Source organism: Nicotiana tabacum, chromosome 14 (genome assembly GCF_000715075.1).
Source record: "Nicotiana tabacum cultivar K326 chromosome 14, ASM71507v2, whole genome shotgun sequence".
NCBI lineage: Eukaryota > Viridiplantae > Streptophyta > Magnoliopsida > Solanales > Solanaceae > Nicotiana > Nicotiana tabacum.
Genome location: NC_134093.1, coordinates 30,705,277 through 30,717,600, shown reverse-complemented (window position 1 = coordinate 30,717,600; position 12,324 = coordinate 30,705,277). Strand labels below are relative to the sequence as shown.

The 12,324-nt window shown below is 36.4% G+C and overlaps 2 protein-coding genes across 3 annotated transcripts; one reads left to right on the top strand and one right to left on the bottom strand.

The window, feature by feature from the left end:
* Window positions 1-946: 946 nt before the first annotated feature.
* Window positions 947-9,806, top strand: LOC107798703 (putative E3 ubiquitin-protein ligase LIN-1). 2 transcript variants are annotated; one of them, XM_016621733.2, is made up of 17 exons: window positions 947-1,671; window positions 1,802-1,874; window positions 2,077-2,325; window positions 2,450-2,520; window positions 2,606-3,772; window positions 4,207-4,348; window positions 4,909-5,154; window positions 5,743-6,037; window positions 6,752-6,873; window positions 7,400-7,519; window positions 7,831-7,962; window positions 8,052-8,174; window positions 8,313-8,423; window positions 8,513-8,659; window positions 8,724-8,849; window positions 9,099-9,215; window positions 9,518-9,806. In XM_016621733.2, the coding sequence occupies exons 1-17, from the start codon at window positions 947-949 to the stop codon at window positions 9,533-9,535; spliced, it is 3,984 nt and encodes a 1,327-aa protein (XP_016477219.2). In that variant the 3' UTR covers window positions 9,536-9,806. The 2 variants fall into 2 exon arrangements, with proteins under 2 accessions (XP_016477219.2, XP_016477218.2); XM_016621732.2 differs by having other exon boundaries at window positions 7,397-7,519.
* An 877-nt stretch (window positions 9,807-10,683) lies between these two features.
* Window positions 10,684-11,055, bottom strand: LOC107798702 (agamous-like MADS-box protein AGL28). The gene has a single exon (XM_016621731.1). The coding sequence runs from the start codon at window positions 11,053-11,055 to the stop codon at window positions 10,684-10,686; it is 372 nt and encodes a 123-aa protein (XP_016477217.1).
* Between the last annotated feature and the right edge of the window lie 1,269 nt (window positions 11,056-12,324).

Below are 12,324 nucleotides of genomic sequence, written 5' to 3'. Positions count from 1 at the left end.
AACTTTAATGTAAAGCATTCTCAGAAAAGCTTCTTCTTTGGTTTTCTCTTCTTTTGCTAGTGTGTGAAAATGGACATGTACGTGTCTAACAGGCAAGTTTTTACAAGGCGACAAAGTTCACAGAATGCCACGCCACAGAACCAGTAAAGAAGATTACCCAATATAACAAAAGGGGCAATTATTTAAAGTAATCAAATGACTATATAACAAAAAGGGAAAGATTTAAAATAATTAAATGACCATATCAACACCTTTTTCCACCAATAATTTTCCCACATATACTAAAGTTAAAGAATTCTACCTTTTTTCTACAGTGGTACCAAAAGCCAATAATAAACAAAAGGATTATCACTTAGAATTGGAAGAGATAATATCAGAATATAGCACTAAATCACGCTTACCACCGTCCAAATAATTTATTAAAAAGGAATCTAACAATCTGCTCTGCATTTTTAAACGCTTAATCGAATATATAGATAGCAATCATTTAATTTCCAAACTAGTTGCCGTGAATTATTCACGTACATTTCATTTGTTCTTACAGCTAACACTTACCCTTAATTACATTACTATACAAGTACCCTTAATTACATTACTATACAAGTCTCTAACTAAGCTAAAATAGCAAACTATGGACATTAGGAATAAGGATAGCAAATGGACAAAGTTACCTTCTTAATTATTACTCTGTAAAGACAATAACAACCTCAAACATCTGTCCTTTATTTCTGTAAAAACTTTCCCTCCTTTAATGGAGCAACGGCCATATCTTTGTCTGTAGCATATCTTTCAGAAGAAAAAAAAGAGGGGCCCCTAAAGCCTCAGAAGTTGGCAACAATCACGAGCAAAGAATACAGAAAAAGCCACTCTAACACCACTTCTTCTCCTTATCTGTAGTAAATAGTATTTGCTCCTTGTTCTTATTCTTCTTCTTCATGAGGCCAAAATGTCACATAATTCAATGGCTGCTGCATCTTCTTCGTCTGCTGTTGCTACCCCTCCTCCTGTCTTTTCATATGACGACGATAAACTAGACCTTGAATCAGTCTGTGCATTCGTCGCTGTTATCAATCAACATATAACTGAATTTCTTGAAGATACAAAATCTCGGAAATGCTTGAAATTGAAATGCAGTTCAAAGCTTGATGTTTGTAATAGAGGGTACCTTGAATTCTCCGAGCAATCAATATTGTCGAATCTTTATTGGGGGATAGAGAGTATAGAAGCAGCAATTCAAGCAAAATGGACCGCAGAGAAAACATCAAGGCTGCAGAATTCAGAGAACATGCTTCAAGTTCCAGCTTCACTTGATGAGCAAGGAGAAACAGCAGGAATTCCGAACAACTATTTGATAGGCTATTCTTACTTTTACCTCTCCCTTGTTAGAAAGCTCCAAGGAGATGAGTGGCAGGTCGCGATGCATTTTCTTCAAGCTCTTGTAGTATCCCCGAGGCTTCTTTACACTGAAATTGCTACGGACCTCTGCCAACGTTTGTTTATCTTAAGCTTTGAGCATGAATCGAAAGAATTTAAATCCGCATCTTTTATCAATCTTGATGAGAATGTTAAGATGGTAAAAATGGCGAGAAGATATAAAGCTTGGCTGATGTATTATCAGATTATGTCTTCTGGAGAGGGTTCTCTAAAGAATGATGAATTAGAACAGATAATGTAAGTTTCTTGGACTATGTTTTAGATAGGCAGAATATATATTGAAGTAGAAAGTTGCTTTGCATATAGAATCACGCTTTTCGTAATTTCAATATGCTCATTCTCATCCAAATTTATTTCTGATTAACAGGAGTAAGAAGTCCAGAAGCACAAGATCCTCAAATTTATGTAAGCATGGAAACGACCGGTGCACCTGTCAAAATGTAAGTATAACTGATCCTCTTGGATAATACAAAATACAAACTAAGTCTGAGCACCTCTTGGGTAATGATGAAATGTACAGGTCCTAAACTCAAAACTCGCATTATTTACTCACCCTTCTCTAAGTTTAGTCAGGGGAAGTTCCTAATTCTCCTGATTATTGTCAGTTTGTATGACTTTTAAATTAATAGAGCACAAATGCAGTTTGAGAAGGTGCATCCATTTAATGCCCAAAATGATGCCAATAATGAGGAAGAAAAGATGATTATCAAATCCAACGAGTCCGTAGAGCAAAATCAGGTAGCTATTACCGAATTAAGGAGTGGTGTAGCAGAAATACCCAAGAACTCAACCACCAAATGCCTCAAAGATATATTGCTTGATTCTGAGCCAGAGACACCAATCTACGTAGATTTCAGCGACAGCGGTTCTGCAAATGAAAATAGTCATGAGGTAATATCTTGGCAAAGACAGCCATGAATAGAGGTTTGAAAAGAATAGCCCTTTGCAAACTAAACAATTGTACAAGCATGCACTCACATAAGCATAAAGTCTCATCTTTTTCTTTCTGATTTAGGAATACGCAGAAGACCTGGAAATCACTTCAAACTGGAGCCTAGAAAATCAGCACACAGAGGCTTTTTATCAGTTCAGTCCCTACTCGCCTGTTTTAAACTTTAGCCTGATACCTGAGTAGGTCTGATATTCATTAACTCAACTGACTAAAATACAGGAACCAGCAATCTTCTCGCTCCTCGTTTTTGGAAAGCTTGGTTTGTAAATCCCAAGTTTCTGGATTAAGGCACAAAGAAGAAAGCCAAGTAGAAATAACTAACTCACTCTCCAGAAGAGTCTCCGGTTCATTTACTCATACTGATTTATCAGCAAAAGGAATTAGAAGCCTCAAAACTAACATAAATTTGAGTGGTAATAATGAAGCTGCAACTATGCAACAGTGCTTACAGATGATTGATAGTAGATCCGATGGATATCCAGTGTCCATGTCTTTACATGATTATCAGCTCTGCAAAACACAGTACCCAAGGATTTCTTCACGGCAAAAGAACAGGTGCAAGAAGACCTTAAATGAAATATCTGAATATGCTGAAGAAAATTCTCAAGCAGAACAAGCAGCAATACTTGAGAAAATAATTTCGAAGTTATGTTTCTCAGAAGAGTTTGGGGATTATAAAGACTATACAGTTGATCTTACAACAATATATGAGTTACTGAATAACAAAACAGGACTTAAGTATTCTTTGCTAAAGGACATAATCATTGATCAACTTCTAAGGGCTATATCAACATCCAGAGAAGAACATGTGATACGGGAATCGGTATCAGTCCTATCAATTATTATTTCAAGGAACAGATCACTTGTTGAAGATGTCAAGAGGAAAGGGTTACAGTTGAATCATTTGGCAACTGCTCTTAAGAAAAATGTTCATGAAGCAGCTATACTAATATACTTAATAAACCCATCTCCTGCAGAAATCAGGACATTAGAACTTTTACCATGTCTTGTGGATGTGGTGTGTGCTTCAAACAGTTACAAATGTAGCCTAACAACACTGTGGATAACACCTCCTGCAGCGTCATTGATGATTATGGAAGCACTAGTCACTGCATTTGACTATACATCGAGCGACACACAATTAGCTGTGATCAGCTCACCCAGAGTACTCTCCGGGCTCTTGGATGTCTCAAGGAACAACAACCTTGAAGAGATTATTGCTCTGGCTGCTGTTCTTATCAGATGTATGCAATTCGATGGTCAATGCAGAAAACACATAAACCATTACGCTCCTGTGGCCCCATTTATCTCTCTTTTAAGAAGCAACCATAAGCGTGCAACATCAATTGCATTGGAGTTTTTTCATGAACTGCTACAAATTCCAAGGTATGGAACTATCTAACTATTCACCATTTCTTTATCATCTGCTGTGGAAGGGAATGACCTAGATATTTATCAAGATAAGGACTCCCAAGAATATGAAAACTGGAAGGTTATCATCAGCATAGGACTGGTGATAATGGCAATGCAATATGCAAACTAAGACTTTGTTCTTAGAAGCAAATCAGCGACACCTTTCCCGAGGTTTTCATTCACCATAATTTGTTATCTTGGGAATGAACTAGACTGAAAAAATTCGAACTACTCGAATTATTACCTCATCGAGAAGAGAAGAATGTATGCACTTTAGTTGAACAAAGTGACCATAAACAATATTTTCTTCCATATACAGCATACTTCCCAGAAGCTACTGTTCAGTTTACACTTTTAAAAATATGATCAAGAAGATTCCATAATTTAGTCAATCTGTTTTGCATCAGGTCATCAGCAACTGAGGTACTGCAGAAAATACAACAAGACGGAAGCAACAACAATATGTGTGCATTATTGCTCCTCGTCCAAAACTCACAACCAGAGTACAAAATTTTGGCAGCAAATTTGTTGCTTCAGTTAGACATGCTGGTAAGCATATTGAAGTGTTACCTTTCAACGTATCTGGAAAAAAATGTCAAACAATAAAAATGAGCAGGCTTGTGTAACTAAACACCTGCAATAGAACAGCATACGTTGAGCTTAGAATCTCCCAAACGTACAGGGATAGCAAGAAACTCATGATATTGGGCACTGAAGTACACAAAGAGAACAAAACAATAAAAAAGAAAAAGAAACGTACCTTTTATAGCTTAAGAAAATTAGCACGGAACACCACACAAAGCAGAAAACTTGGAAATGTTTATGTTTTCTTTCATTCTTTCTATAAACAGAAAGCGGAAATCTACCTATATCTGGTTTCCGGCTATGTTGCCCGGACTCTCCAAAACTGTTGCCGGCTGTGTGTCGGATCTTCCAAAAGCAGTGCAATTTTGGAGGATCCGACACGGGTGCGGCAGCATTTTGGAGAGTCCGTGCAACTTAGGTTTCCAGCCCTATGAAACTAATGTAATACCTATTCGTACATTTTATACATTTGCTTACAAACTAAAAGGAGTAACCATGAACTTTTGACGATGACAAATTTTCAGGAAGAAACATCTAGTAAATTTGTATACTGTGAAGAGGCTATGGAAGCCCTACTTGAGTCAGTGACATGTGAAGAGAATTCTGCGACACAGGCTCTATCAGCATTCATCCTATCCAATTTTGGCGGAACGTGCTCTTGGTCAGGAGAACCTTACACAATACCATGGTTGCTTAAAAAGGCTGGATTAACTTCACTGCAACATAAGAACATGATAAAGAATGTTGACTTCTCAGATCAATGTCTACAGGTATTTGTGCTTTAAATATTTAACCTGGTGCTACGTGAGATCATATAGATATTGATAAAAAAAATTCAGGTAGAAGAGCTAGGGATGATTTAGCACCTAAGATTTATCTCAACAGTCCTCAAACAACTATTCCATAGTATTTACATTTTCCTTTGGGGTCTCAGCTACATAACTATCCTACTCTCTTTGGGACACTGATCTCTAGCCTATTCTTATATATTTAGATTTCTATCATAGCATTGTGGATTTTTCTCATTTAGAGTGCTTCTTAGTTTTTGAGAGTTCTCAGAGAGTGGCATCAGAATCTATACGCTCCAGTTGCTGTTGTACAGTTTTTTGATAAGATTCTAAACTACAGTTGTACAGTTTTTTGATAAGGTTCTAAACTACAGTTGTACAGTTGATGTTTCTGAAGCTATGAACCCAAAGCAAATGTTCATTAACATGCAAAAACAAATATCTATATTGTACTATTTAATATTTAGAGGCACTAGGATCTACACTGACCAATTTGGCTACTATGTAAAGATTTCATGCTCAGCGGCACACAAGTTGTTTACCTGTTCTAAAGATTCCATAAACTTGCAGGATGTTGGCATAGAGACATGGTGCAGCAAAGTAGCAAAGCGCTTCTTAAAATTTGGAAGTCCTCTCTTCCATGCTTTAGAGAAAGGACTTAAGAGCAACTCGAGGAGCACTTCCCGAGACTGTCTTGCCGCTACTGCATGGATTGGGTCTGAAATCATGAAAGCCTCAGATGATTTGAGATATGCAGCCTGTGAGATCTTACTTAGTAGAATTGAGCAATTTGTGCATCCAGGATTGGAGCTTGAAGAGAGGCTATTAGGATGTCTTTGTATCTATTATTATACTTCTGGAAGAGGTAATACTCTAAAGTTCTACTCCTATACATTAATTTTAAATTGGAATATCCAAGAAATTCAATATTTTGCATGATAACAAGGAAACACTTTTAGCTGCTTTAACAATTAGAAGGTTGTTACATTGCTCACAGCCTCACAAACTGTCTGTGTAGAAGGGTACTATGGTTCAACTTTATCAGAAAGTTTGATTACAATAAAACAAGAAAACTGGTGAAAATTTAGTTCCTACTGCTTTTGCTGACAACCTAACAGCAAAGCTAGTAAAAAGGAAAGTCGAGCCTCCAATAGAGGAAAAAGATCTTGAATGGCAAAAGAGAGTGATTTTGTTTCATCAATTTCAGGAATCTCTATAGTGAATACTTACAGTTGCTAAACTGAAGAAACTTGTGATTGCTGGAGAATGAGTGTAGGCAGCATCTGTAGATGCAAAGAAGCTTTCATAATCAGTCAGGCTATCGTGATTTACATAACAAGCAAAACGAACTCATCTCTCTGAATCTTACCTGAGTAAATCATACACAAATTTATCTTCAATTTGATAGTCCCAAAATCACATGTTACTTTATGTTGGTTAGGCATAGGTTTTTCTGCTCGTACATCACCTATATGCTATGTTAACTTGCTTTCACATCAAGCATGTGCTTATGTCACCTTTATGCTATGTACACTTGCTTTCAATTCAAACATGTACCTGAAAAGGAAAACTCTTATAGGGATGAAAAAGTTAGTCAACTTCTCAGAAGGAGTTAGAGAGTCACTAAGACGTCTTTCCAGTATCAGTTGGATGGCAGAAGAATTGCTTAAGGTTGCTGACTATATCCAGCCAAACAAGTGGGTAAGTAGACATCATATTTCTTTCTTACACATCTGGTGACTGCATGTGATGTTAACAGCACAATCATGCAACCAAATGTTTGTACCAGTATGACTACCTTGGAATTCAAGTTACCCTACTACAATCATCACATCTAATACAAATGAACCTATTGAACTTCCTTAATAAACAGTATCTTCAATATAACCTATTTTCATCATTGTATTAACAGGCATCCAAGCGAGAACTATTACAAGCTCGGTAACCTTAACATTCTAAAATAAATTCCACTGTCAAAGAGATATATTTCCCTGCATAGGAAACCTACTTTTTGAATGTGTGTCTTGTTCACTAAAATGCAGAGCAAGGATAAAAGAGAACTGCAAAGATGCATAAAAGGCATCAGCAAAGTAAAAATCCATGTGAAAGATGTATCACCTCTGGCAATTTTTGCTCTAGCATCAGGCCCATTTCATCCCAGTACTATGTTACCATGATACAATTCCTTCATTCTAACTCAAGCTTCTCTTTGCAAATGTAATAGCAGAGAATATCTTGTGTTCACACACAGATTCTCGAGGTGGGAAGCAACCATAGCGGAGCAGTAACTTCGCTCATCTTCTATAATGGACAGCTTTACAGTGGACATGCTGATGGCTCAATCAAGGTTAGCAGCTATTTTTATGTTGTGTGCTACATACTTCTCGCTTCCAAATTTACGGTTCACGTTAACAAAGGAAGCATGTGACCTCTAGATAAGTTAAATTCCAAAACAATGTGTGTGTGGATATGTGTAGGTAAGATGGTCATTTTGTTACCTAGATCTGGTGGGATTTGGGGGGGGGGGGGGGTGAATTACAGGACAATTACTTTAGTAACCGTAGGAGCCTATCATTATGATTTTTTTATTATAATAAGAACATGGCTTTTTAATTTTTATAGAAGCAAAACAACATATCTGATAGTTTTACATCATAGGCGTGGGACATCAAAGGACAAGCAGCGACACTTGTCCGGGACGTGAAGGAGCATAAAAAGGCTGTGACATGCTTTGCCATTTCTGAATCGGGGAATTGCCTGTTGAGTGGATCTGCTGACAAAACAGCAAAGGTGACTAGTACAAGTCATATGCTAATAGTATAGACTGAAGAGAATTCTAAAAATACATTCAAGATTGATTTGTTTTTCTTTCTCTACAGATTTGGCAAATGCTTGAAAGAAATCTTGAATGCGTAGAGACTATACTGACGAAAGATCCAATTCAGAATATTAACACACACGGAGAACAGATTTTTGCAATTACCCAAAGCCACAAAATGAAGGTAGATTCAAAATCATTACATTCAGAAGAAAGAACTTACAAATAGGAAGGCAGACTCTTATAGTCATGTCTGAGAAGCCAAGTTTTGGAATGACTTTTAAGATAGTATATTACATTAACACGACGTTCTCTTTTATAGGTGTTTGATGGATCACGAAAATCCAGTAAATATTTTACGAATAAATCCGTAAGGTGTGGAATATTGACACACGGAAAGCTTTATGTAGGCTGCACAGATTCAAGCATACAGGTCAGGGTCAGATCTTGATTTAGATTCATATAGATAATGGAACAACTCATAAAGCAATTGAAGTACAAATATCAAATTACTCAATGCAGGAGTTAGCTATAGCAAACAGCAGGCAGCAAGAGATCAAAGCGCCATCAAAGATTTGGAGTATGAAAAACAAGTCTGTGAACTCATTAGCCGTATATAAAGACTGGATATATAGTGCAAGTTCAATGGTTGAAGCTTCACATATAAAGGTAACAAATGCAACTTGCTGATGTGGAGTAAATACCTCTTCCATTGACACCCTCACTGATGCAGGAATGGAGAAAAAACAAGAAGCCCCAAATATCAATGACGCCAGAAAAGGGATCCAATGTGTTGGCGATGGAAGTAGTGGAGGACTTCATATATTTAATTTGCAGCGCATCAATGAGCAACATCCAGGTACTGGGAATATCTTTCCTAGATACTGAGATTTAAGTTTGATAATTCTAGAAAGTCACATCTCAAAGAGAAAAAGAGAAACTATCTCTACTTAACAGAAATCACCTTAGGTCAAGGTCAAGTCCAATGAATGAGTACTAAATATATGCTAATTACTCAACTCGCTTACACAAAATTTACCATGTTAAATACCACTTTATCTCTAAGCAACTGGCTGCATTCTGACCCAAGAATACATGAGGTGATCAGATTTGGCTGAGAGGAACACAGCACAAAGTTGGAAGATTATCAGCAGGCAGCAAGATAACAAGTCTTCTGACAGCAAATGACATGATTATATGCGGTACAGAAACAGGAATGATTAAGGTTTGTCTATTAAACTTGTTCTACTCAAAAAAGGAAGAATTACTTAAAGGGAAATAGAACTTTTGCCAGACCAAATTGCAGAATATATGTGCTTATCATGTAATATGCACCAGTGGTAATAACAAAATCACACGTTGCCAGTATTGTGCACTTGCCAATTTAGAGTATCAAAATTTCCACTACCCCTTCTGGTATCCTCCCTTCAAAAAATCTTTATTAAAGAAGGGCACAATCTATATTTTATTCTTCCAAACATACTGGTATTAACTCCTTGCTTTGACTTCTCATCTTAAAAATGGCAGGGTTGGATTCCCCTCTAGTGGTATATTACAGGAACAGAAAAAGTAAAGTTTAGCACAAGTGATAGTTTCAAGTTAGTCAACTTCACCCTGTACAGAAGGAGCTTTTGCAGTCTGATTCTATATGATGTAGAGAGAACAACCATACAAATGTGTGCAGTGTAATTATATCATTTCACTTCAAATAATTCTACTTGCCATGTAAATGAATGATTGAAAAAATCTCAGATATATGCTAAGCCTTTTTGTTCTCTTTTCTGCTTAAAAAAAAAGGATGTTATTAAGAGTAAAACCATTTCAACTTGCACTCGAGCATTAATAGAGATTAGAGGATCAACCTTTTCGCAAGTCCAAAAGTTTATAAGCTCATACACATACCTACGAACATACAAACACACTCACACACACAATGAAAAAGTTGAACGCATGAAGAGTAAATGGCATTTCTATTTTACATTCTAAAGGTAAAACGTTGGATTTTTACCCCGTTCTCTCCTTCCCCTTCCTCTTCCCTCTATGCCGGGTCACCATCCCTGCCTCCAAAAGAAAGAGAAAAGTAAAAGTAAATACTCATATTCCCTCTTTATGGTTCCTGTTTCACGTTCAACAACTTTCATGCTTCCTTGTATCTTATTACTAGATTTAAATAGGAGAATGCTCCATGAGTTTAGGCCTCGGTAAAAAGAAAAGGAATCAATATACCTACAACCATTAGGGGCAGAGCTAGATCTCGAACGAGAATCTCGAACCCATAAGTTTCAAATCCGGATTCTGCCTCTGACCAACATTAACACACAACAACAACAAATCCAGTAAAATCCCACAAATGGGGTTTGGGGAGGGTAATATGTACGCAGACCTTGCACCTACCTTATGAAGGTAGAGATGTTGTTTTCGAAAGACCCTCGGCTCAAAAACTTAATGGAACAGTATGAAAGAAAAATCATGAAGAGAAATTTGAACAAACATTTAATCGACATCAAAATCATGAAATAAAAAGCTTTATATCTTAGTCCGCAACAATTGAAGCAAAACCTACAAAAATAGTACTACTATTAAAGTACTCTCAGATTCCTGTCTTCTCTTATCCCCTACAAAAACAAAAAGATGAAATTAATTCTTTATATACTCAAAACCGATCAAAAAGGCTTTAATTCTTGAAGTCACAGCTACAAAACTGTCGACTCGAAAAACTGAGATTCGACCAGTTTATCTCTGGTCCTTTCCAAATGTGCCTTAAACATTAAGAGTTCGTTCACGTCATGACATGTTTCAACATTGAAATTAGAATCCCACGTCATACCATTCGAATGAGAAGAATCGCAATGGTGTTCAAAGGTGTTAAGGACGTCGTTCCCACCATAAGTGTAAGGTTTACCTGTGGGAGAGAAAACAAGAATAGCAACTTGAGTACCGCTAGTCTTGGATTGGAGTTCTACAGCTTTCTTGAAAAGTCCTTTGCGTCTCTTTGAGAATGTCACCATTCTTGATGATTCTTTTGTTATTTTCTTGATTTCAATCTTCTTCTTTCCTGTACCCATCTTTCTGAATGAAGGCATGAATTTCTCTGCAAGTAATCAAACACTTCGTAAGTTTGAAGGCCGGAGAGTTGGACTTTATTTTACTTATATATATAGAAGCGGGAAAGGATTTTTTTAGTAGGCGCTTGGACAAAAAGATTGTAATCTATATAATAACGGTAAATGTCAAAGCTTTTGAACCAATTTTCATTTTATGTTATAATATATATTTTCTATAACATCATTTCGCTAGAATATTCGAAAATATTCGGAACAAACGATGTTGTTATAAAGAGGTTTGACTATATTTAGAGTTGATGTACCAGACTGTCTTTTTTTTAATATTGGGAGTTAAGTTAAAAAATTATATTTAAAATTAAGTTTGGACATGCATTTTATTTGAAAACATATTTTAATTTGGTGAGTGGGAAAAAAAACTGAAAATTTTGATTGGTTTCTGGAAAATTCATTTTCGAAAGATTTTCAAAAACTTACAAAATTTCACGGACAAACACGTTTTTGAAAAATAAATGTCACGACCCAAACCGATGGGCCGCGACGGGTTCCCGATACCTTACTCAACCAAGTACCAACGTAACTAGGGGTGTTCAAAACCGAACCGAAATCGAAAACCGAATCTTAATGGCTTATTGGTATCGAGTTAACGGTTTAACGGACGGGGAACAGATTGAATTTTTTTTATTAACGGCTTATCTGTTTGGGGACGAATTATTCAACTTTCTTAACGGATAATCCGTTAACCCGTTAAGAATGAATATATATATATATATATATATATATATATATATATATATATATATATATATATATCAAAAACTCTTCCACTTCTTCCAGTACTCTATCTCTAAGTTCTAACGCCTAATTCCTAAATAATCAGAACCCTAAAGCCTAAACTTCAACCAGTAGCCACCAGCAGAATTATGGTTCTCTTTCTTCGACCATAATTTAACCAGCTTCAGTAGAAATTCAACCAGCACTCCAGCAGCCACCCGCAGTACTCTTTCTCCTCGACTTTCAGACTTCCAGCACTGTATCTTAGTGCCCTAGTATGAAGAGCAAGCTCATATTTTTGGCTTTTAAAATTGTAAATATGGCTCCAGCACAGCCTTTGTGTTAATTATTAATATATTATTACCTTTCTAAGAGAAATGTTTCTAAGAGAAATGAACAAGAAAAAAGGGGAAGGACCGCACGTTTATTGTAATTTTGCTTCGTTTGTGCTATAAATAAATTAATAAAAGCTCAGATACCATTATATTTAATGAGATA

Bases quoted from the DNA above. Each gene is read 5' to 3' on its own strand.
- LOC107798703 (XM_016621732.2), top strand. From the start codon at position 947: ATGTCACATAATTCAATGGCTGCTGCATCTTCTTCGTCTGCTGTTGCT. The intron at 2,326-2,449 runs GTAATATCTTGG...TTTCTGATTTAG, and splicing joins CAAATGAAAATAGTCATGAG to GAATACGCAGAAGACCTGGA. The intron at 8,660-8,723 runs GTAACAAATGCA...TCACTGATGCAG, and splicing joins TTGAAGCTTCACATATAAAG to GAATGGAGAAAAAACAAGAA.
- LOC107798702 (XM_016621731.1), bottom strand. From the start codon at position 11,055: ATGGGTACAGGAAAGAAGAAGATTGAAATCAAGAAAATAACAAAAGAA.